The sequence below is a fragment of the Papaver somniferum genome, chromosome 5 (genome assembly GCF_003573695.1).
Source record: "Papaver somniferum cultivar HN1 chromosome 5, ASM357369v1, whole genome shotgun sequence".
Lineage (NCBI taxonomy): Eukaryota > Viridiplantae > Streptophyta > Magnoliopsida > Ranunculales > Papaveraceae > Papaver > Papaver somniferum.
Window position 1 is genome coordinate 67,894,809 of NC_039362.1, and position 27,541 is coordinate 67,922,349.

Sequence of the window (27,541 nt, forward strand, 5' to 3'; positions counted from 1 at the left end):
AACCAAGGCTTGGAAGCCAAGGGCAGAGGGAGATTTTGTGCACTGTTTTCAGTGCACAGAGACTACAAATTGCAAGACAATAGGCGAGCAACACAGCTAAGAAATATAAACTGAATTTGAAGCAAAGCAAGACTGAAAATGTAAGTGACTGAGAAGGATATTGTGGCTAAGCCAAGGCTTAGATTCCACCTTGTGTCCTAATCAAATAACATATTCCTAGGTTGAGTTGAGTCCTATGCATACAATAGAAAGGAAAGAAAAACAGCTTGCTAACAGAAATACCCCTAGTATTGACTGTCTTTTGACAGCACAATCAATCACAAGCAATCATAGCACTGCTTTCTTCCCAATGCACAAGAAAAACAAGCATATGGCATCCTATCCTAGCAATTTACCATTTGACAGTGCACCAAGGCTTCATCAAAGCCTTAGCTTGTTGCTAATTAGCTCATACTACACATGATAATAACAATAACATTCATAATATAAGATAAATTAAACACAATAATCAACATTCAAAATAAATCAAAACAAGCACAACTTTCACTGTTAACTGCATAGATGAACTGAAATTTGGAATTGCATGAATTTTGTTTCAAGTTTCTACTGGCTAGTCCAGAGAACATCCCCTCTCTTCTCTCACACAAAACATTACAAATATATACTCCCCCTATCAGAATTAGGGTTCCAACCCCTTTTCCCCAAAAACAGAAAATTAGGTAAAATTGATTACCTAATGTGTTGAGATACTCACTCCATCTCGTCGACCCACTCTCCAATTACTTCTTCTCGTTCATCTCATGCTCCAATTGTTGCTTTAACATCACTTATATCCCCAATTTCTCACCTAGGGTTTCAGTGAGAAGAGAGATGAGAAATTGGAGAAATTAGTGGTTGATAAAGAGATAGCACGTGATGGTGATGATGGGCTTAGGTTTAGGGTTGGTTTGGTGGCGTAGATGGTGGAGTGATTTGGGGAGAAGATGGTGGTGATGGAGACGGACATGGTGGTGGTACGGGTTCTGAAGGAAGAAGAGATGGAGAAGAAAGAAGAAAGGTGCGTTTGGCTGGGTATAGGGTGTTCGATACTTGGGTGTTAGGCGGGTTCAGCGAGGTTTGATGATCTGCGACAAGGAGCGATGGATGGGAAGATGGTAGGTGGATCCAACGGCGATACGGAGGTAAGCGTGTAGCGACCGTCGGATGAAGGGGTGTAGCAAAACGGACGACCCAAGATGGAGATGGGTGTTGTGATGTAAAGCGGGGGCTTCGGAGTTTGATGTGCGATGATGGAGCGACCGTAGGATGCTGAAATGCTTCGATCTGACGGCTGAAATCCGAGACGGGCTTGGATATAGAAAATGGGTTTGGGTAAGGGTTTTGGGCCTTGGGTATGCTAAGCCCATATCTTCTTTAAGAACAATTCTTCCTCTTCAAGCCCACTTCTAGCCTTTTGGTCTTGTGCGCACCATTCTTTGCGGCTTCCTTGCGTAATTCCTCCCGGCTTTTCACTACTCTTCAGCTCTTTTCCGCTCCACAAGTCATCCAGACTTTATTTATTACCTAAAAATGCAAAATTAAGTAAGAAAAATATTTATTCTTGAAAACAATGAAAATACAGAATATGGGATAAAATGTAGAATTAATGCGCAAAAGATGAGTTAAATGCCAACAAAAAGGGATAAATATGTACATTATTTGGCACCCATCACTATGCACCTTCGGAATGGGTATGATGCTTTAACTGGCTAATATCCCTTCTGTAATAGATTAATTCTATCGTGATATTTACCACTAAATTCCCATAATGATCTATTATTGCTCATATTCCATGGTTGAATCCACGACCTGATCCCATGGAATGGCAATAACTATTGCTCCTATTCCATGGTCGAATCCACGGCCTGATCCCGTGGAATGTCAATAACAGTTGCTCCTATTCCATGGTCGAATCCACGGCCTGATCCCATGGAATGGAAATAAACAATTGTATCATCTCATTATTCCGATTTCATGATCGAATTCACGGCTAATCTCATGGAATGATAATAGATAATTTTATTACTCCAATTTCATGATCGAATCCACGGCTGGTCTCATGAAATGGTAATATTTAATTACTCCGATTCTATGGTCGAATCCACGATCCCATAGAATGATAATATTCGACTCTATTATTCCGAATTCATGGTCGAATACACGGCTGATCCTATGGATTAATAATAAACAACTACTCACTTTTATTACTCTGTTTCATGAATCATTCTCCACTGAATTTCATAAATTAGTAATAAATACTCAACAATTGGGCATCTGGATCATCACCGAGTAAGCCCCACAAAAATGGTGCAAGTGTACTCGACAATGATGCATGACTGAGCACCCGGATGCACAAACGAGCATTCAAAAATATGGACAGATGAGGAATCCTACGCAAAACTGGAGAAAAACAACAAATAATAATAAAATAATAAGAGGCGCTCAGGGGCCGGGCCCACCGGCCGGCCATGGCCGGTCCCATGCCTCTTCCATTATTTTTCCTATTTTTTTATTTTCATGAACTCATGAAAACTCCTTGATTTTAGCAACTTTCCTTGTTTGAGCAAAACTCATGAATTCTCCATAACTTCATGGATTCGTGAAAAATAATATTATAAAATGCGGACCAGGCAACCTAGCCGGCCGGCCATGCCCAAGCCGTGGCCGGTCCCACACCTCACAATCCCTAATTTTTTGTAATTATTATTCCCTAAACTCGTGAAACTTCTCTGTTTCAACGAAAACTCATGGATTCTCCATAATATCACGGTTTCATGAAAAAATAATAATATAAAATTAGGAAAAGGCGTGCAGGACCGGTCAACATAGCCAGCCGGCTACGCCCTAGCCGTGGCCGGCCCCACACCTTGCAATCCCTAGTCTTTTATAATTATTGTTTTCCTCAATTCATGAAACTCCTTGGTTTGAGCAAAATTCATGATTCCTTCATATTTTCTCAAATTTTACTCGAATCATGAAAAACTAAAAGCCAACATGGTCACATGACCGGTTAGCCTCTCACGGTAATATTAAATATTAAAATTTTCTTATTTTAATATTTACAAAATATTGATCAATTGAGCATACATGCTCATTCCAACAAAAATCAAGAATTTCAGTCAGGATGAAACTCTTCTGAAAATTCACAATGTTGCTCGAATGCACGTCAGGAAATACTAAAACTCTCAGTACGGAGACACGGACACCATCACAACACGTGCATTCCTTAATGACCGACCAGAGTCATCCCTAGGGCTTGTACAAAGCCGGTCCCACAAAATTTCATAATTCTGACCTAATTTGCTCAATTGCTCATACTGGACCCAAATTCTCTCCAACTAACTTGGGGATTTGCTCAATGGAGCACCATCTGATCCCACACCCCTAAGGGCCGGTTTCATTCCTTCTTGTCCGGTCCCTCACTTCTCCATGAATTAGGTTTTATCACCTAATGCTCAATCGAGCAACTTTTTTTCAATAAATAATGAAACCGGCATTTTATCATCATTCCTTCACCAACAGTCCAACTGAGGACCCTGGCGCGTGCTTACTCGAGCACTTGGGAATCACATGGATGTCCAAAATCTCATGTGGTCGGTCCCTCCCTTACTCATGACCAATTTTCAGCAATTCGTCCATTGATGAAGGATTGATCAAAAATTAGGGTTTCGAACAAACGCTCCACAAATTACCATTCTGAGCAAGTTCAAACACTAAATTATATTAATCCAGCGATCAACATCTGAATTAATTATACAGTATTCGGTAATCTACCAATATTTTAATTAATATTTTATTGGGTCACGTCACAAATAAATAATTCGTCGAATTGAGCAATACTTGCTCAGTTGCTCGAATATTGATCCCATTATCAATATTCAGTAATTTATCAGTAATTCGTCGAACTGAGCAATACTTGCTCAGTTGCTCGAATAACCCACATGTATTCAGTAACTCATCAATATTCAACAACTCGTCGAATTTACAATATTTGCTCAGACGAGCAACATTAATATTCATGAATCGCTGAGCATTTATCAATCATGCTCGATTCAAAAAAATCTAGACTCATTGTCTGATCAGTCAACAACTGACTAACTAAGACACGTTTGTCATACAGACTCCACGATTCGTGAGACATCAATCACGTCACAAATGGGGGGATATCACTTAGGGTTTTGGTCTGGCAGTCGACGACACGTGGATTCACCCACGAAGAGAAATGTGCGTAAGTCGTGCAAACGGTTGAAGGAGTTAGCAAAGTAGTGGGTGCACGATTAGTCAAGTCTCCACACGATATGGAACTTACTTTAACACGGTCTCCCACTTTCCCGCTCTTTCACTCAAGAAACCGTCACAATTACAGGGATAAGTGTGTTCACAACTCTGACAATATAAATGAGTCTCTGAATCCATGATTGAGAAACATCATCAGTAATCGTTCATACAGAATTTCTCGAGTAACTACTCTCAAGAATTCATCAATCTATCAGAACTTATTCGAGCTTACCAGTTCACCGATTATTGCAGAAACCTTCAACACATCCACAATCCTTGATCATCATTGATCCCACACAATTCTCAGTTTTCCTCTTACATACCAACCCATCTTCCTCTTTGTGACCGAATTGACTCTGGAACGACCATTGACTTGGTTTAGGCCGGAGTCCTACAGATTGATCTCTCGAATCTAAGCACTCCCTTTGCAGTGCATCTGTGTGAGGTTTCAGCAGTTTGCTCGGTCGAGGAGTCTCGACAACACGTTCGATTCTTTACTTTCCTAAAAAACCAGCAAACCTTTTTTTCCCCATTTACAGATATCCAATGAAATTTCAAGGCCTTACATGTTGATCAAACTTGTGTTTGATGTTTATATTTCTAGCAAAACATAGGCAGCCAAATACCCTTAAATGTTGGTAAGAAGGTGGCGAGTTAAATAAGGCTTACTGAGGGAATTTGTTGTCTAACAAAGAAGTATGCGATTTTTTTATTAGACAGGTTCCAACTATGATACATTCAACCGAAACTTTAAAGGGTAATTCATCTTGAAAACACAAAGTCCGAGCATCATCAAGTAAGTGACAATGTTTACGTTCCACGACATTATTTTTTTAGGAATAGCTATGCAACTAACTTGACGAACAACACCATGGTCATGAAAACCATTGTTGCAGTTCCTTGGTTAGAAATTCAGGCCCATTGCCGGACCTAAATTTTTGTAGTAGCGGGGGAAAAATCTTATCATTCCCCGATGATAAAACCGTAATGTTAGTGTCATTAAAAAAAGTAAGAGACATGTTTATTGGTGTCTTATTTATTAGACATGAGATAAATCCAAGTGCATCTTGATTAATCATAAAAAATTACGAAGAAGGTATCTATGCTTCCATAAAAAAGATTCAGAGAAAGGACCCCAAATATCCGCACGAAGTAACTAATTCTTTTTAATTATTTTCGATTATTTGAAACATAAGTAATACGTTCTTGTTTAGCGTGTGGACATACTTAACATAGATGATTATTAGTAGAACTTATACAACTAAATTTGCTTGCTAAAAATCCAATGTAAATTTGGCAGATGGCCCAACCTCCATTGCCCATAGATCAAATATCGGACGAGAAGTTGAAAAGCAGTAAGGTGTGGTACGTAAAAAATAGAGACCATTACACAAATCGCTCCGACCAATCGTCATATTCCTTGACGTGTCCTGAAATACACATGTAGATGTATCAAAAACCATAGTACAGTGGAGACATTTAATAAATTGACTTATTGATAAAAGATTCAATTTAAAACTTGGTATATGATAAACATTATCAAGTATTAAGTTGGGAGAAAAAGTTATTGTCCCAATATGAAGAATAAGAACTACCATCGGGTAGTTGAACGAAAAAATTGGCAAGTGCATTGACTACTTAGTAAAACAATTTAATGAATAACATATATGGTGTGTTGCACCACTTTCATCAATCCAAGAAGCGATACGAGAAACATTACCAGTGAAGTTAGCGGTTGCTACATGATTTGAAAGACCATCTGAAGGTGAAAGGAGAGAGCAGACGATTTTATTTCTCATGAGTGATTATTGGTGCGCAAACATGAGTGGTACTTGGCGATTCATCCAAAGCCGATCCACCGTCTTGAGAAACTACAAAGGCTGATTGATTATTCCTTGGACGTCGTCGTTTCTTGTTAGGAGGGTGACAAACTTTTTTTTTTGGCGTTAGGACTACGATCTTGCTTCCCAACCTGCAAAGCTACTGACTCAACTACAATTATTGACGATATATTAAGTTCCTGTTGATTTTACTCCTGGCAAACCAGGGAATAAATATTGCTAGTTGATGAGAACAGATCCATCAAGAGGCTCTCATTGCGGATAGCAGAGAACCGATCGTGAAGACCCTGTAGAAATTCCATCACACAATCTTGAAGCAACTTATTCACCAAATATTTTCCATTACCGCGACACATGGTTCAATGGGGTTAGAGAACTAAGCTTATCCCATAAGGCTTTGAACTGAGTATAATACTCGAAAACAGTAATACCATCTTGTTTTAAAGACATGATAACCTTTTTGAGATGAAATATTTTCGGAGCATTCCAATGCAAAAATGGTTAAAAGATATCCTCCCAAATAGCACAAGCATCATCATTGTATAAAATACTAGCTTCAATCCCAGGCCTCACATAATTAAGAACCATTGCATCTTTCCCAAGAATATAAGTCATTAGTTGATGTTGACTTTTTGAAAGAATCATCGAGAAAACCAAACTTACCTTTTGCCTTTAAATCCATGGTCAACCTTCGTACCCAACTGGAGTAGTTATCACCGGAAAGCAAGGGTGTGATGAAACGTTGGTAGAGAGTCTGACGGATAAATAACATAAGGTCCAACCGAAAGATTGAGAGCAACAGCATCATTTGTGTTGGTTTATGTTTGAATTAATATTGGATGAGTACTGGGTAGTATCGGTGTTGGATGAATAGTTAGCCATTGAACAAAATAAACAAGAAAACTGAATACTAGAGTTTTATGAGAGAATTCTCTTTATTACCATAAGAAAATCTCACAAACCCTTCTTGTTATTATATTCACTGATGTGATTTGGCACAGGCCATTATATAGGTTTACACATATTATTTACGTACATGAATAAGGGAGAATAGTATTACATGAGGAAAGAAAATAATCCTAAGACTTAACTACACAATCGTTGTTAAAGCACTGTTCGGTCGAACTCATAAGTTTTATTATCTCAATCTTGTTGTCAATGTTAGATGCACAGAACTATATCTCGATTTCTAGTCTACTTAAGTCAAGTCTCGGACTAGGATTAGAGTTTGGTAGTTGAATATCAGACATCACTGAATAATCCTCGAAGATTGAAGACTGAAAATCAAACCATGATATTTGGAGAGATTTGTCAACAAAAAGATATGTGAATATTGAACCGTTCTATTTACTCAAAATATTACCATTCTATCTATATGAGACTATGTGGCATGACTTCGCGTAGATTTAGTATTGCAAAGAAGAAGTTTCGAGTCAATCTTGTCTTGTTAAACATCTGGAAATATGGTTCAAGCAATGGATGTTCATAGGTCCGTAACAATCTTAGTTCGAAACAATTTATTGTTCAAGAACTATGTTTGTGGATCATTTGAAAATTTCCCACGCAATGATATTTATGTTTATGGAGATTGGGAATGTTTCAAACATCAAAAAAAGAGTTTTATAACTACTAAAATCCGGACTCAGGGTAGGTACGCATACCTAAATCGTGTACCATGGATATCTGAAGTTCCATAATACAGGTAGGTACGCATACCCAATATGCGTACCACGATGTTCTGAATTCGAAAATGGGGGGGGGGGGGGTATCATACTCGGTACGCTTACCTCAAGAGGTTGAGATCGTAAATAAGCTTAGGTTACGCATACCTGGTACGCGTACCTTGACCATATGAATTCAAGAACTGGTTCGTAGGTACACGTACCCTCGCATACCTACCCAGTACGATTTTGCTAATGCTCACGAACTATATTATAAATACGTTTAGCATTGCTACAACTCTCGTGAATACCTCTAAGATATCTTTGATCACTAAAACACCTTGTGTATGTGCATCATGATTCAAGTCTTAAGTGTTTGAATGAACACGATTACGCTTATTAGTTCTTAAGGTATATTTTCCATGAACTATCATTATACATGGTGTAGTTTTTAAGTGGTAGTAAAGTTCGTTCAACTCAGACTTGTGTAGACTCGATTTTAGACTCAAATTAAAATAGAAAACTTAAAAAGAAATTATTATCAAGATTATAAAAAGCACTGAGACTCGGGATTCCACCAATCTCCAATTTTTATGTGATTTAATCTAGTCAATATTTATGCAACTCTTTACGTTTAAAGTGATTCTAATATTTTTGCCTAGACAAGTAGATTCTCAAAACAATAGTTGTAAATCGAAAGCATTGACCATCAAAAGACTTAACCTAAGCATGACCCATCAATTGAGAACACAACCACTTAATCAGAATCATATATTCGATTTCAGTTCAGTGCAAATAATCATAAAAGAATTACAAAAATTAAATTAAATAGAATTTACCACATAATAATTGGAAAAATGGCTTCCTCCGCCGCCTCAGCAATGGGGTTTAGCTCCTCATATTAATCACTTGCTCAAAATATTTGTTTATGGTTCAAAAGTTGATTAAAAGATGAAAAACTATAACACTGATTATTTGCAACGGTGTAATGGCGTTGTAAACAAAGGACTGACTGTTACAAAGAAGTCACTGTAGAAGCGTTACAAATTTGAGACGATGTTCTTATTTGCACGTTTGTTCTTCAGCAGCAGCAGCAGAAACACGGGTTTTCCTGCAACTTGATCAATTCAGCTCTGTAGTGCTACAAACTCCTCTGAGACTGCTCCAATAACTTCGTCCCCTTCCCTGGAACTCGAGCACACCTTTTATACTGCTCAAAAACCTAAAAATAGCGATTAATTCTCTCTTTTTCTTTTCGTGCAAGCCACGACAATAATCTTCTCTGTCAACTTCCTTACGCGTTTCTAAGACTTCCAAATCATCCGAAACTCTTCCTTAGATAGAATCTCACCTTAAGAAACAATATCACGCCTTTAGTCTCCCTGAAATTCCTAAAATAATTCCACACAGTTTTCGTATACAACTCAACCTCTGTTTCCTTTTTTCGGATTATCCAGCCCAATTTGATCGATTCCAGCGCACATACCAAGCCTGTTATGCTCAATCACGTTCATCCCAACAAATTCCAGCGATTGAATCTCTCTAACCTAGAAATCCAACCCAAAGTCTGGTATGCAACCTGGTTCTTTTTTCCGCCTTTTTGATTTTTTGAAATGTTGAAGATGACCTCCCCCTATCCTGTGTTGGTCTCCCTTTAGCAGCTGCCTGGAAATGGATGCCCCTTAGTAATTGGTTACCCCTTATCCATTTGAGGGGTCCGAATAGCAATTGTCCTCCGGGGGTGCCCCGCGCAACTTTTCGAGCAGATTTTTCCAAAAATGTTTATCGGCCAAAAATACCTACACACACATAAAACACCATAATAAGTACAAAAATGAGCACTATCAATATATAAAATCGAGATAAATTAGACACAAAAATGTGTCTATCAATACACGGTTCCGGTACTCTGGACTATAGTGTATATTCTTCTATGTAATTTATATACAAACTTCTCACATGCTTACATGAACTACTAACAAGAGTTTCATCTAAACATAGAAAGTGTTTGCTTGAATCTCAGGTTATCTTAGCTTGAATTCTAAGCAACTCTAATCTTGAAAGTACATAAGTAGAGAGACTCAAACAACCAGGAAAATCAATCCCTGACACTTATGTGTCCTAGTTTGTTTTTAGAGTAGTCCTCTATGAACCTAGGTTTCCTCTGAAAAACATTATTAGGTTCACGACTTAAAGACTTCACTAGGAATTCGTGAAGCCAGGTCCGACTATCTTTACTTTGATAGTTCGTGTATCCTGATCTTGCTCTTTCTTTTATCAAGGCTTTAGTAATCTCTTTCACGAACGAGATAAATAGAAATCGCGAAGTTCTCTTTGTCTCAGATTTTATGATTCCTCAAGATAGAAATCTAAAACTCTTCGTTATTGATCAGTTTAAGATTTTTCTTGAGAGGTGGTTAATAATCCAGGCTTCTCAGATAAATGAGTGTAAGTGTCTCGGATTTGTGAGATTTTATAGCTTTATCTATATACAAACAAATTTCCAAGCCTTGATTTTTCGATCTAAAGAGAAATCAAATAAGCTTATCTGTTAGAGGCAGATTGGTATCAAAAGTTTTCACTTATACTGAAGCAACTCTTAGGCTATAAAGGACGCCAGCTAAGGGAATCAGTCGCGTAGAGCCTTGCAATGTTTCAAAAGATGTAAGGAGCACGACTGCAGCTGAATTGCTTGGACGGTGAGTTTCATCTCAATTACATTCCAGTTCAAGTCTGATAGTAGGCTAGTGTTTATAGTGGCTTAATACAGTCCGGTGTTCAAATCTGGACGAGGTCCGGGTTTTTTTTTGCAGGTGCAGTTTTCCTCGTTAACTAACTTCCGGTGTCTTTTGTTTTTCCTTTTCCACATTATAATTTTTTTTATCTTTTTAATATAGAACAACACAAGTAGTATGTAATCTATATTAGTAAACAAGTTCATTTTAATTGTGATCAATTACGAGACTCGTTCTTGTAGAATTCATATCTTGAAAAACAGATAACAAGTATCATATTTAGCAAAATTCAGATTCAATTATTTGGATACGACTAAATTGATCTTGGATATTGATTTTTTAGATTGTCATAGTACTCTTCTATACAATCATTGTCACGGACTTTATTGTCTTGACTTTTTGATTGGGTAGCGAAAGAGATATAAACTCTATATACATATTGGTAAGGATCTTTAAGCAGGTCTAGTTGCAATTGTATTAGGTTTTGTCCACATAGTTTGTCGAATAAAAAAGTTGGTGGTGTGCTTGGTACCCTCTCCTTTTCAATCGTATTTTCATATGCTTACCAAATATAAAAGAGTATCATAGTTAACAGAAATATTATTCCTATATGTCGATGATCTTCCAATATATTGCATTTATCTGTCAATATCCGGTTGTATATTATATCGATTCTTCACATATTGTACAACTAGGTAATACAACTATATGATTTTATCTAGATAGTACAATTGTATGACTAGAATTGGACTCCGCCTGTATTAACTTTTACATGATGATTTTTCAATATAATAAAATAATTTTGTGCTTCATGATGCTGATATTCAAGAGGGTATTAACAAATGGTCAATTAGTATTATAACAAAGGTATAAGATATTATGAGTGACTATAGGTGCGGCTAATAGAGCAACAAAACAAATTTCTCCGAATGTTGACGAGTTTTTTTTTTAGTTATCATGATAGAAATATGTTTATCATAAACTTTGTTAATGTTGTTAATAAGCTATCGAGGAAAAGAAATATGTATATCATAATTAATTTTGTGCTTCATGTGATATTCAAGAGGGTATTAACTAATGGACAATTAGTATTATAACAAAGGTATAAGATATTATGAGTGACTAGGTGCGGCTGAAAGAGTAGCAAAACAAATTTGTCTGAATGTTGACAAATTTTTATTTAGTTATCATGATAGAGATATGTATATCATAAACTTTGATAATGTTGCTCCTTTGAATGTTTCTATATAGTTTTGTAACTGAAAACCAAAATCCGCATTAGTTGATTCGGAGATCCAAGAGGCATCACAGTTAATTTTTAAAATATTCAACCGTTGTAATGGTTGTTTGAGAAGATCAACTAGATTTTGGTCTAAATTATGATGTCAATATTGAATATGTCTAGCAATCTGTTGAGCTACTTGTTATGGAGAAGTACTTTTATTTTCAATAACTCTTAGGCATATTTTCCTTCCAAATATGTCAGCATTCGGTAGAAGCTAATGCCCTAGAGATACTAGTTTCATTTTTTCTTCTCCATTCATTGTAATGTACCAGAAAAGAGTTATCAAAAGTTACCCAACCTTTCAGTACTGGATTCATAATAAAAAGATTGGTGGGAAAGATTCTCTCCCAACCTAGAAAAATGGTTTTGAAAAAATCTATTTTATCCAGTCTGCCCATTTTTACTACGAGATGTTTTGTATTTCCTAAAAAGATAACGTCCATTCAGCGAGATTTCTGGTGGGGTAAACATATGAATTTGAAATGTGTATACCTAAAATCATTTGATTTCCTGTCCAAGCTAATGACATTTCGGAGGCCTGGGATTTAAAGAAGCCGATAAAGTAAATCAAGATATGATTAGTAGGATAGTTTGGAGACTGGTTAGTAACCCAGATAATTTGTGTACTAAAACCTTAAAATAAAAGTACTTTAGAACAACAAGGGTTTTGCACTCTCAGAAAATGGATAAATCATCCTGGACTTGGAAGTGTATTTTGCAAGACATACAATACATAAAATAGTATAGCACAGGGAGGTTGGAGATGGTAAATCAATTCATATTTGGAATGATAATTGGATTCCTGGTAGGGAAGAAGTTTTGGCAGAAACTTCTTCTCAAACTACTTATGTCTGAGTTGATAGACTCAGATCCAAAAAAGTGGAATGCAACTATTTTACAGTCCATATTTAGTGATTCTGAAATTACAAAAATATTAAATATATAATACACATGGAGGACTAGTTGATAGATTAAGATGGTCCTTAACCAAATATGTAAAGTTTACGGTTAGCTCTTTTTATTCGAAGCTTCAAAATTCATCAGCTTCTGTCTATGCAGAATCAAAAAAATTCTGAAAATATATATGGAGTATGAACACATCTGAAAGGATCAAACATATTGTTTGGAAATGCCTCTCCACTCGCAAGAATCACGATGCCATCGCAGCTCAGTAGGCCCAAGCCCAATATTAACCTCTAAGATTATCCAGTACACGTGTAAGAAACTCAATTGTGAATCCTAATTCGACCGTTATAAACTCTTCCACCCAAACGGTCATATTATCCCAAAACGTTCATAATATAAACACTAACCAACAGGTTTTTGCTCAATACCATCAACCCCTCTCTCTTTTTCTCTCCTCCTCAAATCAGTTTATTGAATTCAGTTCAAGCAGTTTCAATCAATCGAACTCATTCTTCACATCTAATTCATGGATACATCTCCCCAGACCCCTAAAGAAATTGCCAGTGAAACACCACCTCAAACTCTGAATGTTGATCAGAAGATCAATCCCCTTAGACTTCCCAAAGCATTCAAGTCTTTCAAGTGTCCTGAAAGGTACACTAGATCTTTCTCCGTTTCAAATTTTTTGTTAATTAAAATTATCTGATTTTTTTTTTGTTTTTTTTTTGCAGGTATATGAGTCCAACTGATAAATTGATGTCCCCTGTTTCTAAAGGACTTCTAGCTAGAAGCAAAAGACCTGGTTCTTTAATACCACCTTCTGCCAATCCACCTAAGGTAATTTCCTGAAACTCCCTAGAAAACAGTCATTTAAGGTGTTCGGGATATTGTCTGACTTAGATTTTATGGACAGATACTTGATAAGTGTTTTCAGGATGTTGGTGTGTCTCAAGTCTAAATGTGGATGCATACATAGAAGAGGGGTTTGGTGAATAGTAGTTTCTATAATTTCGATATATACTAATGTATGTATATGATTTCTGGACCTAGTTTGTGTTGTATTCGGATTTATGTTTTTAGGATTTTTCTAGTGAAGCAAGATTGTAACGGGCTTTCGAGACAAGCTCTCAATTATGTGTACCCTTTGGAAGTAAATGAATCGAGATAGGTGTTCTTTAGTTCAACTGTTTCATATTTTTCTTACAAATTTAGTACATTTTTCGATTTGTTCTGCTAAACCTACAACTATAAATTCTGCCTATGCCCATTTTGATAAGCTAAAAAAAATAAAATGCATGAGTAGCACTTAGTATTCACGCTGCAGAGTAATTCACTTGAAAGCAGCATCACTCCAATCGAACTTGATACCATTGAACTGAACCAACTTCACCATCAAGCTCAAGTTCACATACGGACTTTACTAGGTGTGAAACAGCATCATCTAGAGTTTTGAACTTTGCAAGGTCTCGAGGCAAAGAGTTCCGAGTCCAGTTTTCCAGCCAACCTTTTAACCTAATTTTCAACTCGTCTTCAGAGACAAACTCCTCGTCCTTGCCAGGTTCAATTAAAACATAAGTTTCAGATTGTAAATATGCCCTTCTCCGCCTACCTGCGCAGACCTAAACAGGAGAAAAATAACTGAGGCAACTAAGAATACATGTTGTCTCTTTACAAGAACATAAGTTGTAGTTGAAAACATAAGTTTTACCTGATGCTTGCTCCACCTTGATGTTTTCTTTAGCAGTCCATTACGAAATTCCGAGTACATATTGCTTCCAGGCCTACTAGCTAGGCTTGTCCGAGAAAACCAGGGTCGAGTGAAATGTCTTGATGATTCATTGACTGCAAAAGCAAAAGAAATGATATTCTTTACCAAAAATCTGTGTACATAATTCGAGCACTTCTCCAATGTGAACTCTTTTGTTTTAAAGATTTAACAAAATCTTAAACTTACAGGAAACTAAGTTAAGAGATACTTACAGTTAGCGGAGTGAAGTTGTACTCCATTGTTGAATAACTGCTTCTTCAAAACTCCCTCCATTTCAGTCTAGCAGATATGAAATGAAAATTAGCAGAAACAAAATTCTATGGAGATAACAAGATAAAACTGTACCACTCATAAAATCTTTATTTGTTTACCCTTCAATGCTCAACAATTTTACAGAAGTGGTCCTGGTCCTATCCAATGTTAGAGAGATAAGAGTTTGGCATTGCCAAATTTTCTACCACATTTGGAGGCCACTTTAGTTTTGCTGGTTTTTCGGAGGCCACTTCAGTTTTGCTGGTTTATGGTGCTGTGAGTAATTTTGTAGGAGAACTTTTCTGCGCCTTTTTTTTCTTCTTTTTTTGAAGGTTAGCAATGACTTTCTGCAATAATACCACCCTCTTGCACCTTGACACTTAGTCGATTTCCATGTGATTCAGGATGTTCTCCTCTACAAAAAAGAAAATCAGAAATTCTGCATTTATCACCTCATTTGATTTCAGCCACTTAAAGGGCACTTAGACACCGATAGCTGATATTGAATAAATGAGGCGTACTTAACTCTATTACTCTATGTGTTTAAACTGACGACATTCCTGCTCCCTTCCAGTAAAGATAACAAGTCAAACAGTAATTTTTAGAACATAATTTGCTTAGCAACTTGCATGCATGACATTTTGGTCCTGATGATTTTTTCGACCATTTGATATGGACTTTTGTGAAGCCCAGTCCATTAAACCTCCTCAGTAATCTGTTAAGGGTACTTACTACCTTTGAAGGTAGTTGAGGAATGGCGCGAACAGAAACAAAAGTTAGTTACTTTGGTAGAGACAAATATGCCTAGAATGTCTCTTGTCCATTCTGAATCCAACTCACAAAAAACCCTAATTTTATATTCCTGGATAGACACTGATACACAAAATAGGGGGACCAAAATCGAGTTTTGATCCCACCTCGAAATTCCATCATCTAATCCTTTCTGTGAAGAACTGTAAAAAATCTAATTCAGGTAATATTCAATGTTTATCCAATAACCTCCATTTTTCTGCTGTAATATTTATAGTTGGAAGACATCTTGGTATCATTTTTTGTTTTGATTAAAAATGGTGGCTTCTATTCATTTTTGAAGGAGAAAGGGGTTTCATTTCTGATGCTGCTTTTATAGCTGGTTGAATTGACATTCAAGCATTGCAACTCCATTAACCTGGTAGATATCTTTCACTTTCTGAATATTTTATACATTTTTGTATGTTAATTTCTTCTTTAATTTTGTAAGTATGTCTTTCATGAATTTATGAGAGGTAGCTAACTATTAGGTGAATTGACATTCAATAAGCCATAGGGTCATTATAACGCCATTAATGGAGCGGTGTTTGGAGCAATGTATTTGTATTATGCCCCTTTGCCTAATTAGATGTAGTTGAGTTGGGTCAGACTACCCAGCCTTAAAGGTTACATATTGCCAGAGATGCTACCTCTCATAATGAATTTAAGATTTTCTGCAAGTTGTTGGTTTATCCTGTAACTTTCTAGTTGCCAGGGTTTAGTTATTAACGTGAATATCAACCCATAATAAACATAATACGATATAGATGAACGAGAAAGAAGAATATCTGAATAAGGCTTGTGGCTTGTGTTTCTTGACAGAACTTGTAAGTAGAACTTCAAGCAATCAGTATGGCATCTTGTATGATCCAGTTACCGGAACATTGAAATGTTAGGTGTACATTATTCGTGATCATCCTGAGGTTAATGTATTGAGCTTCTAGCCGAGCATCTATCACATTAGCCTTGTATAGAAAATATAGACTGCAATTTGTCACACAAAGAAACATTTACGGTTTCCATTTCAAGCATGAATCTTCTTTCATTAACATGTCAGATGTCACTGAAGAATGTATGCTTATTTAAGTTTCGTGGTACTGTCCTTTGATGCGACTATCAAGTATCCTGAATTTCTGAGTTAGAACGTGAGTTTGCATTTGCCTACCTTGTGAAGCTTCTTACTACTGCATTTTCTTTTTTGCAGCGTTTTCTAAAGAATCTATATGTGGATATAGTAGGTTTTGAACCATGAATTCAGATAATCTAACTTCAGTTACGGAATCTGATCAACAACAAAATGGCAGTAAAAAGCATACCCCGATAGCAACTCCCGTAGAATCTCCTTCCGCAACATCTACTTTGTCCTCTGCCTCTTCCTCTTCTTCATCATCTTCGTCTCCTTTGGACTCTCTAGTAAAAGGAAGCAAAAAATATCCCATTTCACTCTTTCCGGCTGATGAAGATTCTTTGCAGCAGCATAATGTCGATTCTTTAGACCATCCAGAACTTCTTATTGATGTTCCTTCCAGCACTTCAGATCCTACTGTAATGATTAATGAGGCGTCACCAAACCAGTCACCTCCAATACAAGTGATGGAACGAGAAGAAGTTGCACCAGATCCATATAGGATTCCATCTACTGTATTCGCAAGGAGTCCATCGGCAACACCAGTCGAATGGAGTGTGCAATCCAACGAATCATTGTTCAGCATCCATATGGGAAATAATAGTTTCTCCGCTGACCAAATTTTTCTAATGGGAAGGTCTGGAGAATTAGGCATGCCAGGGGATTACAATAACTTCCTCGATCTCAAGAAGGACCCCCCTAGCAATCCTAATAGCCCATCTCCAGCTTCTACTCCTGGGAATAAGGTTGGGGAAAGCTTAAATGCGGAAGATGCAGCAGCATCGGCTACCATGAACGAAGTGTCAAGGGTGTCAGAGGACGATCAAAATACAGAGAAAACACCTCCTGTAGATTCAGCTCGTCATTCTTCCAGCATTTCTTATCGTTCTGACGAGAGTGGAGCCAGCGTAGTTTCCTTTGCATTTCCAATGTAAGTTTTGATCATTTACACACACATATATACTTAAAATAGGTAACATCCCAAGTTACAAAACATTTGTTCTAACACCATGTATACCTTCATAAACCCGAATAGCCTACTGACATTTCTTCTTTTATATGCAGATTGACGTCTGCAGAAGGAGGGAGGGCTCCATCCACGAAGGTAGAGACGGAACATCCATTGCATCAGGTTAAAGAAAAGTCGAATGAGCAGCAGGAGGAGCAGGAACAAGTGTCGCAACAGCCGCAACCCAACACACCAACCACACCAAATGCCACAGGCGCTAATGATCGGAAATGGTTTTCATGCTTCTCTTGTTGCTCATTTTGTTCTTGAGAGTATTTGTCCACCCAGGAGGTTACACACATACTCCTCCCAACTCTCCCGATATTAACATACGCCTGCATCTCAATCTTCACAGAAGGAAATCATCATCATTGTACGAGGTGCGGAGCACATACTCGAAATGAAGTGCCACAATTTCATACTCATGCATGAAAAGTATCACACTGCCACATGGATTGAGTTCAGATACAGTTTGCATCTCACATGTTTGGCATGACTTAGTTGTAGATGAACCTGGTTGGAGGTTTAGTGCCAAGAAAGGGGTCTAAAACTCAAAAACCCACAACAAAAATATACAAGACAAGGACCACTCAATAGGAAAGAAAAGGGTGTACATGAATGTAATCTGTGTGTGTACTGAAAGGAATATGAGCTGAAATTTGCACGTGCAGTTTAGTTTTTACACTGTTTAGCTTGAAACAGTTCTTAGAAAATATATTATTTAAACTTCAATCTTTCCTTACCTAAGAACAAACATTAACCAATTTCTTAATCCTAAAAGAAAGTAATATGATAAATTAAAAAATAAGTAATACAATTGACAGAATATGCATTGCTTGCTTTCCCCACCACACCATTTTTGTGTCTCCTCAACTTGTAATTGTCAGGATTTCATAACCTAACTTCCAAATTACTTAAGAAACTAAATTCCCACTTTTTAAAAGATATTGGAGATGATAATGAAGTATTTTCCAAGATAAGCACACTAATATAGATTTTTGTTTTGACCTAATTTATTCAATAAGTTTATATATACATTCTCTTAAAAGTATCCAAATGCCTTTGGAAATTTTCAATTTGCATCCACAAAAAAAGAAAAAGAGAAGAAACTAAAATTGTTAAGAGGTTGATTGGTGAAGTTAATACTTGTTTTCTCAATAATATTTCAACTATAACCATCCTCACTACTAAATGTTTCCTATTAACTCGTATTTCACTGTACACACTCAAAGCCTCCTAATATAACCAAAAAAAGGAAAGAAATCAAAACTAGCCTCTAAAAAAGCTACTCTTCAACCAATCTTAGCTAAAGTAAACTTGCTTCTTTCTTCACTCTTCAATTCAAGAGAAAATATGAAACACAATCTTAAAAGGAAGGGGTTTGACTGACTGTAATATGCCTCAGGGGATGTGTCACGTCGATGCCTCCAGCATGCTTTACGAACTCTGCTGGAGTGAGAAAACTACCATGGCACACACAAACTATTCTTACTTCCTCACCCTTCCGATACTTATACAAGAATCCTTCTATACGTTTCCCATTAGGTCCATATCCCTTCGTAGACACACAAGGCATTTCCTCCATCATTTTCATTCCCATTTCCCTTGAGCCGGTTTCTGCTACCTTATTAGGAGGGCTATAAGATGTATTCTCCATCTTGACATCCGTTCCGCTACTCGGTTTTTCTGAAGGCGTGGTTGGTGCCGGAGGCATAACTGGTTTTTGCTCAATGTGTTCTTTAAAAGATTGAGAACTCATTGGGCTTCTCATTTCAGATCTACTGTTCAATCCTGTTATGTTGGATTACATAATTAGTGAGAAGAAAAAAAATATATATAAAAAAAAAACTCTTATTCAAATTTCCTACTAATTGTGACCACACGCTTCCAATAGGAACCTGGTTGTGCACATGTACCACTGTCTCTTGCAAAGATGTAACACCCATTAATAAAGCAACTAACCAGATGTAACACCCATTTATAAAGCAACTAACCATTCATCTTTCAACACCAATTCAGGTAAACTTTATATGCAACTGTAACATGACTTCAGAATCTACTTGGGTTCATATATTTTGTTCCAAAAATAAAAAAGACATATTTACTTTCGTACAAAAATATACCACCCTCCACCCATCTAATCGTCAATTACCAATTGCTTTCACTCAAATTCCATCCTCTTCAAGTAAATAGTCTATATTCCCTTTGATTTCGAATGGCAGCTAGAGTTGACTCATGAGGCTCATACATAATATATATGATTTCAACAGTCGGTGAATCTAAGTTAATTAGTTTTAGTCTAGAGATCTACTATACAAACATTCTCAACCATATACAAAAAAAAAAACCCTCATCATGTATCCCAAGAGATTACTATACTTAACAAGTAACAACCAACAATTATGAATGAAACCAAATAACAAAACTAAAACATTGTGCAATATTATTAGTTAAGCAACTTCAACAAACACACAACAAACTCTAATCTCTGCATTAAGTTAATTATTGACTAATAAGAAGTTTATATGATAATATACCTGGGACAGGTCGACCATGGATTTCATCGGAACCACCCGATGAACTACTAGCTTGAGAATTCATAGAAACTGAAACTGGTGATGGTGCTGGCGGAGGAACACCATTGATATCAATATTCCTACCAAGAGAAGGATTAGAACCCCAATTTGGTCCCCTAAAAGATATAGCCATTGATGAAGAAGAAAACAGTCCATTCTTTTGCTTATTATTGTCTTGTTGCTGCTGTTGCATCTTCTCTTGTTGAGAATCTTTATTATTGTTAACCCTAGTACAATTCTTTTGTTTCTCTGATCTCTTTCTTTTCGCTTCTAATCTTCTTAAAGATTGTAACTCTTTTCTTTTCCTTCTTTCTTCTTCTGTTGCTACTACTACAGGCAATGAACATGTTCTTATCAAAGATGCTGCTGATGAAGAATTATTCCCTTCTTTTTCATCTTTAAACAGATTACTTAATCCTGATACTGATATTGACGATGACCTCATCAACCTCTTTTTCTCACTTGGGTTTACACCAAAACAACCTCCTAATGATAAGTTTAATTCAATCTCTTCATCATCTTCTTCTGTTTCCTCAGTTTTCGCTGCAAATTCCGTTGGGAAATGGTTTCCCGCCATAAATCTCTGTAACAAATCTTTTGGATATTCATTATCAATATCTGCCGAATTCTCATTATTTCTTTCACCCATTACTATCACAACACAAAGAAAAAACAGAATGAAAATATAATCAAAACGATCACACATAACCCATGCGTTTAGTATTATAAAGAAGTCTCCATTGACATAATACCTGAGGAGCGAGTCTGGAAGAAAAGAGAAGAAGAAGCCATTGATTGAGGAAGGAAAGGGAAAAAAAAAGAGAACCCGAGACGAAGAAGAAGAAAGAAATACAGTAGAAAAAACGAGAACTTAGAAAAAAATTCTTTTAACGAAACAAAAAGACGAAAATACCCATAAGTATTGGAGAACAACACGTGTCAATCAGGTGTTATTGAGGATCGACACGTAGTTAATGTTGTCCAGATTTAGCGGCGTCGCCAAACAAGCGTCTCCATCGATAACTCAAGAGAGGAGAGAGAGGGGAAAAGAAGATGTTGCAAGATTCGGTTGTCGTGAATACGTGTCGGTTCATGACTGTGGTGACGTTTGTTATCGCCACGTGTCATATCTTGGTAGTGAATACGGATGTGTTACTCCTCGTTTTTAACTCGAGATGTCGCCATCGTTTTGATGGATTCTCTCTCCTCTTAGCTGTTATCCTTCGAAAAGGATATTTGAAGGATTAATAATTAGGGTTTGTTATAGTTTACCACGTGTCGGACAACCTCGAATTTCGAGTTGTTGTTTTATTAGGATATGAAAGAGAGAAAGAAGGAAAGGGAGTGCGACTCTTCGAATTAATAAGGAACAACCAAACGTATCTACTACTATCGCTACGAACTTCATACGAAAATGTTTTATATCTACCGCATTTTTACACCAAAAAAATCCCCCGCTTATGTGTCGCTATCCTATTAGTGCACGCATTCAGGCCAGGATCCACCGCGGGCCCAACGGGTTCACCACTTTCCAATCAAGGATTTAGATATGTGACACATAGGGATGTAGAGATGTGGTGTAAAAAACCGGTAGATGGCCAGCAGCTTCGAACTTCATAAGATATACTAGTGAGTCTGTATGCGAAGAGTCGGGCCGGGGATGGATACTACAAAACCTCGAATCCCATTAATTTTTTTTACTTTTGTCCTCCTCCTCCTCGTAATGTAACTAGGGGTGCACATACCCTACCCATATCCGCCAACCCTACCCTACCCGCCAGTTTTTTAACCGTATCCTACCCTATCCACTATTTGGCGGGTAGGATGGCGGGTAAAGATTTTCTTAACCGCCAGTAAACGGGTAGGGTGGCGGGTATAGGCCATATCCTACCCACCCTACCTAGGAGTGCACATACCCTACCTATACCCGCCAACCCTACCCTACCCGCCAGTTTTTTAATCGTATCCTACCCTATCCATTATTTGGCGAGTAGGGTAGCGGGTAAAGATTTTCTTAACCGCCAGTAAACGGATAGGGTGGCGGGTATAGGCCATATCCTACCCACCCTACCCGTTGTGCAGCCCTAAATGTAACTACATTTATAGCAGGGTTGCGCCAATTGTTGCTGAGTCGCTGACGGACGTGTTAGAGTTGGACTCTTTTCTTCATTTTTTGAAGAATGATTAGTATACTTGGCGAGTGCATCTATGACTTTAGTTTGAACTTTATCAGTGTATCCTGTTTATAGTAAATGGAGAAAGAAAACGTTGGAATTAATTGTTTGTTTCTCGCACGTTTTAGATATTCTTTTCCCATAAGTTTTAGTAAAATAATATGGTTTACTTCACTTATTTTTGATAAACTCTTACAATATTGGATCAAGGGAAAATGGGCAGAAAGTATAGTTTACAAGAGAGTCTAAGTTCTATGGGCTAGATTGATTTACTATATTGGCAGTTAAGTGTTGCAATTCAAAAAGAAAAAGTGTGGTCTAAAAGTTACAATAGTTCTTTCTCCTATCATTTGATCGCAGTTAAACTAACAGCGAGATTGAAACGATGAATGGTTCGGCGCTCAAAAAATGACATTTACGCTGAATGGTTCAGCGCTGGGAGATTAATTTTCTGATCTAACGGCTGAGATTTAAAACGCTGAACCAAACAACGCTGGACAATGCTCTCAGATGACGTGACCTGCTAATCTAGCTGCTAGATTAGCACTCTCATAAGACTTAGCCTAAGGTTTTCCAAAGTAGTAGCATTTCTAAAAATAGAAACATAATAACTCTTACAGGCTGTTTGGAGATACTGGAGAAGCCGTCTTCCATTTTCTTTTAAGAAGTTAATTCGCCAAACAATTGACCCAAAAAAAAAAAAAATTTTGCCTAACTTTTTCATAATCGACTCCTTGTGATTACACTAACTAGGATATACATAAGCACTATATCGTCAAGGCATCAACCGTCTGATAGTACACATTCAAGTTTCGGATAAAGTGCGAGTACCCAAGTAGAAAGAAAGACAACCCGGTCTTGTGAAATACCATTCAGAGTCCGGACACATGAAAAAAAAATTCTCAATCATTCTCGAAGATCTTATCAATTGAAACTCCAACACGTCGAGAAAGATTTCATCGGTTGTGGAATCTAGCCTTTTATCATCATCAGTCTAGAAAGAGTTGTTAAACAAATTTCATGATAAGAGGAAAAAAAAATAACAATAATAATATCAGACCATCCACTTGTTCAAACGTGTCGATTAAACAAACACTATAAAAACAGATCTTGACTTTAGTCAACAAAAGTCATCCTAGTTTGACCAGAACATTCCAAGTTGTGATCTTGATGTGACTCTGGAGCTAAACATATTAAGACACATGCCAACACAAGGCGTGAGTCGCGTGACAGAAATATATTATATCCCAAAAAGGACCCCCACACTTTTTCTTTCCCAACCAAAGGGCCCCACCAAAAGACACAAGTTGGTTAAGGTCCTTTTTGTCCAATTTTCCTTTTGCAAGTTGCATAGAATTGAAACCGCGTGTCGTGTCCCGACCACGTGTCAGGATTAGCGTGTGTTAACAGATCAGCATCATCAACTTGCACATAAAGAAGGCGACGTGTCAACTTTTGTTACCTTTAAAAATGACATCACCAGCTGTCTCCATGCACCAATTAATTAATTCGGAATTTTGTGAAACAAAAATATATTTTTAAGAGAAAGGAGATCTTTGAATAAGAAGATCTGATAAGACACGTGAACACGTCAGTGATGTTGACGTGGATACTTTTACACGTGTCCGCGACTTGGAATAGTATTGGTGGGTGGGATGCTTCATTCTGAACAACTGCTTCTTTCGTTCAAAGTTGGGATACCGTACTAGTTACTGCTGTCTACTGAAACGTGTCGGATTTTGTGAATTTTTGGGCCAATGGATATAACGGTTTGATACTTGGAAAGGTGGACGTGTTCGTCAGAGCTAATAAACTTCAATGTTTGCAGCTACTTTTGGGAGGGAAAGTTGAAGAAATGGATCTGATCTCAACTGAAGTGTTACTGAGCGGTAGACTGTCACTCTTTGATTGAAATTAAAATAATTTGGGGCTCATCCTTGTGAATGCAATGGGTGGATATACGGAGCAGGCTTCTCTATCATCCGGTTTGAGGGATGACAACCCACATGTATAGCTCATCAAGCTAACGACTTCCATAGTCTAGTAACGAAAGCGATAACCAATCTGGAAATAAGCATAAATATTGTTTTGACCTGTAAATTCTTGAATATATATATATATCGAGAGGGAACAACAGAAACACACACAAGATGTGAAAAGCATGTGAACAGTAAACAAAATACTCCCACAAGAAAAGAACAGTTTGCAAGTGCATGAATCAGTGAACTACTTTCTTCAGTGTATTCCAGAATATAAAAAGTACAACACCAAATAATATACTTAAATGTAAGCAACTTATTTTCTTCCTGGCTAAGGTTTATTTCCAAATCCTTATTGCTACAGGCCTACATTACAATAATTCGGCCACTGGCTAATTAAACTGCACGGCTACGATAAGTCCTGAACCTGATACGTGCTGGTAATTAATCAGGAATGATTTTTTTTTGGGACCATGGTCTTATTAGGCCACCTTCCCTATAGTTATAAGGGGTATCCTAAAACATTGAAATGACTAATCTATCCTTAACCTAATTTAATTTAAAACCAACACAATAACCACCTCTCTATATATATATATATAACCACCATCTCCTCTCACCACCACCTCCCACCACCGCCGATTACCACCACCACCACCAACCACCGATTACCACCACCACCCACCACCACCGATTACCACCACCAACCACCGATTACCACCACCGCCGATTACCACCACCACCTCCTCCAATTATCACCACCAACAACCACCGATTACCACCACCATCTCCGATTACCACCACCACCACTATATATATAGCTTAATTTAAAACATTAACAAAGATATTCTCACAAACCCATTACTTGTCATTCGTTTTTGGTTGAATAAATGAGAACTAATCATCAAAATGAGTTGAAAATGGAAGTTGTAGAGAGATTTAATGGACTTTTTTTTCAGTAAAAATTTGGTTATCACAAATTATTTTTTTCTTAACCGAACTTTGAGTTCGGTTGATTCGCAAAAAAATACTTTTAACCGAACTCCTTGTATTAGAACAATACAAGTCCATAAGTTCGGTTTGTTCGCAAAATTATTAAGTTTTCTTTGTAACCGAACTGTACCTATAAGCCCAGTTCGGTTGATTCGCAAAATATGTTGAAGTTTGCGAACCAACCGAACTTCTTACACTAGGTTACTTTTAACCTGAAGTTCGGTTGGGAACTTGGTTGCGTAGAAGTTTGCGAACTAACCGAACACACAAGAAGTACTCAAATAAATTGTCAAGTTCAAAGTTCGGTTACCTACCATTTTATCCTAGGTAACCGAACATTGCACTGTACGACCAAAACCTCCATTAACGAGCGAGTTCGGTAACCTGCGTGTTTGGAAAACGTAACCGAACTACACTTTCAGGTGTGTTCGGTTACATGTTCTTGACATATGGTAACCGAACTACACTTTCAGATGTGTTCGGTTACATGTTGTTGACATATGATTAACCGAACTAGCCCAAATTTACATTAAAAATTTCATTTTTTTGAAAGTTTGGAGCAATTCAACCAACATTATCTAAGTTTGAAGCATGCCTGGGTACCCAAATACCCTTCCTCCAGTTGTGGTTGGTAAAATTCATCGTTTTTCATGTTTTCCTTCTTCATCTTCTCTAACTTTACTCTCTCAATAATTCTACTTCTTTAAAAAAAAAACTCATCTGATTTTTTAATCTCACTAATTATATTTAACTTAATCATCTCACTAATCATTACACTAACTATTATTAACACTAGCTAATCATCACCCAAAATTAATCAGGAGGATAATTTAGGTATTAATATAAATATCTAGATAAGGGGTGACCTAGATTTACTTCTAATGTCTTTACCCAAAATAAAACCATGGTCCCCCAAGAAAATCCATGGTCCCCAAAAAATCGTTCTTAATCATCCTAGCAATAAAACCGGTCAACAATCATGTGATGAATGGGATTAATGGTTTATGGGCCTGCAAATAAGTAGTTGGGTTTCATCCAAACAAAAATAGCAAGTCACACTAGTGTTGCCATTTTATACAGACTAACCGATCCTTTCTCATCTTCTTAGAAACCAATAGTGTTTTTCCCATCCTGTCGATTTTTCTTGTAGTTACATTCTTTTCTTCTTCTTAAAACCCACATACTTATCATGAATATTTTACAATTCACAATTGGAATATTAGGAAATGCATTCTCAATAATGCATCTACTAGCATCAAATTCAATGTAAACAAAGTTTTCGGATCCTCTCATACCGATTGCACAACTCATTTCTTCAACTCGAAACAAAAACTTTTTTTTTCCTTTTCATTACTCTCCTCTCTCTTTAATTATTATTCTCTTCGCCTATATTAACAAAAACAAAGTGGAATGCAAGTTAACTCTAATTAATAGTGTCTTAGTCAGTCTCCCTGTATATTATATGTCTTTATACGACATTCATGTTTCGATTATAAGGAAGTTGGAGAAAATAATAAGGGATTTCTTATGGCATGACAATAAAGGTAGAAAGAAAATCCATCCAGTTAAGTGGAATGCTCTTTGCAGGGAAAAGAAATTTGGTGGTCTTGGTATTAAAAATATGCAGCTGTTCAACAAAGCTTTACTTTCAAAGTGGTCATGGAGATTTGCAACTGAAGATAACCCTCCCTGGAAGTCTATTGTGGTTGAAAATATGGTTTTGGTGAAGTGGATTGGGTCTCTAAGATTCCTAAATGTTCTTATGGGCATTCAGTATGGAGAGCAATTATGAAACATAATGCAGTTTTTACAAAACATGTGAAATTCAAGGTTAATGATGGCATTCAGGTTAGATTCTGGGATGATAACTGGCTCTATTATTCTCCAATTAAGGCTTGTTATCCAAATCTTTATGGTGCCTCAAGATCAAAACATTGTTTTGTTGCTGAAGTAGGTAGTCATGTGGGCAATTCAGTGTCTTGGAATTTGCTTCTCCCTAATAGAGTAAATGAAGTTGTTAAGCTGGAACTTGCTTTGCTCAATGCTGATTTGGTTTCTTTCAAATTTAACCTTAATTCTGATGATGAACTGCAATGGGGATTATCAAAGAATGCTAAATTTTCAGTTAAG

At 37.0% G+C, this 27,541-nt stretch overlaps 4 protein-coding genes across 6 annotated transcripts; 2 read left to right on the plus strand and 2 right to left on the minus strand.

Moving 5' to 3' along the window:
* The first annotated feature begins 13,142 nt into the window (after nucleotides 1-13,142).
* LOC113281819 lies at nucleotides 13,143-13,929 on the plus strand. The gene is made up of 3 exons (XM_026530688.1): nucleotides 13,143-13,399; nucleotides 13,477-13,582; nucleotides 13,659-13,929. Exons 1-3 carry the CDS (start codon nucleotides 13,272-13,274, stop codon nucleotides 13,701-13,703), a joined length of 279 nt encoding a protein of 92 aa, XP_026386473.1. The 5' UTR covers nucleotides 13,143-13,271; the 3' UTR covers nucleotides 13,704-13,929.
* On the minus strand, nucleotides 13,915-14,879 carry LOC113281818 (protein CHLORORESPIRATORY REDUCTION 7, chloroplastic-like). Of its 2 annotated transcripts, none has more exons than XM_026530687.1 (3): nucleotides 14,726-14,879; nucleotides 14,454-14,587; nucleotides 13,915-14,354 (listed from the first exon to the last, which is right to left on the minus strand). In XM_026530687.1, the coding sequence occupies exons 1-3, from the start codon at nucleotides 14,784-14,786 to the stop codon at nucleotides 14,310-14,312; spliced, it is 240 nt and encodes a 79-aa protein (XP_026386472.1). In that variant the 5' UTR covers nucleotides 14,787-14,879; the 3' UTR covers nucleotides 13,915-14,309. The 2 variants fall into 2 exon arrangements, with proteins under 2 accessions (XP_026386472.1, XP_026386471.1); XM_026530686.1 differs by having other exon boundaries at nucleotides 13,915-14,364.
* Nucleotides 14,880-15,634: 755 nt separating this feature from the next.
* On the plus strand, nucleotides 15,635-18,423 carry LOC113281821 (probable serine/threonine-protein kinase DDB_G0278665). The gene is made up of 4 exons (XM_026530691.1): nucleotides 15,635-15,738; nucleotides 15,859-15,936; nucleotides 16,759-17,611; nucleotides 17,746-18,423. The coding sequence occupies exons 3-4, from the start codon at nucleotides 16,803-16,805 to the stop codon at nucleotides 17,957-17,959; spliced, it is 1,023 nt and encodes a 340-aa protein (XP_026386476.1). The 5' UTR covers nucleotides 15,635-15,738; nucleotides 15,859-15,936; nucleotides 16,759-16,802; the 3' UTR covers nucleotides 17,960-18,423.
* Nucleotides 18,424-18,703: 280 nt separating this feature from the next.
* Nucleotides 18,704-21,085, minus strand: LOC113281820 (ninja-family protein 6-like). 2 transcript variants are annotated; one of them, XM_026530690.1, is made up of 3 exons: nucleotides 21,018-21,070; nucleotides 20,227-20,916; nucleotides 18,704-19,480 (listed from the first exon to the last, which is right to left on the minus strand). In XM_026530690.1, exons 1-3 carry the CDS (start codon nucleotides 21,055-21,057, stop codon nucleotides 19,056-19,058), a joined length of 1,155 nt encoding a protein of 384 aa, XP_026386475.1. In that variant the 5' UTR covers nucleotides 21,058-21,070; the 3' UTR covers nucleotides 18,704-19,055. The 2 variants fall into 2 exon arrangements, with proteins under 2 accessions (XP_026386475.1, XP_026386474.1); XM_026530689.1 differs by having other exon boundaries at nucleotides 20,227-21,085.
* Nucleotides 21,086-27,541: the final 6,456 nt, after the last annotated feature.

Bases quoted from the DNA above. Each gene is read 5' to 3' on its own strand.
- LOC113281819 (XM_026530688.1), top strand. From the start codon at position 13,272: ATGGATACATCTCCCCAGACCCCTAAAGAAATTGCCAGTGAAACACCA. The intron at 13,400-13,476 runs GTACACTAGATC...TTTTTTTTGCAG, and splicing joins TCTTTCAAGTGTCCTGAAAG to GTATATGAGTCCAACTGATA. The intron at 13,583-13,658 runs GTAATTTCCTGA...TTTTATGGACAG, and splicing joins CTTCTGCCAATCCACCTAAG to ATACTTGATAAGTGTTTTCA.
- LOC113281818 (XM_026530686.1), bottom strand. From the start codon at position 14,786: ATGGAGGGAGTTTTGAAGAAGCAGTTATTCAACAATGGAGTACAACTT. The intron at 14,588-14,725 runs GTAAGTATCTCT...TTGCTTTTGCAG, and splicing joins ACAACTTCACTCCGCTAACT to TCAATGAATCATCAAGACAT. The intron at 14,365-14,453 runs GTAAAACTTATG...TCTCCTGTTTAG, and splicing joins CAAGGTGGAGCAAGCATCAG to GTCTGCGCAGGTAGGCGGAG.
- LOC113281821 (XM_026530691.1), top strand. From the start codon at position 16,803: ATGAATTCAGATAATCTAACTTCAGTTACGGAATCTGATCAACAACAA. The intron at 17,612-17,745 runs GTAAGTTTTGAT...TTTTATATGCAG, and splicing joins GTTTCCTTTGCATTTCCAAT to ATTGACGTCTGCAGAAGGAG.
- LOC113281820 (XM_026530689.1), bottom strand. From the start codon at position 20,971: ATGTGTGATCGTTTTGATTATATTTTCATTCTGTTTTTTCTTTGTGTT. The intron at 19,481-20,226 runs GTATATTATCAT...CCAACATAACAG, and splicing joins CCATGGTCGACCTGTCCCAG to GATTGAACAGTAGATCTGAA.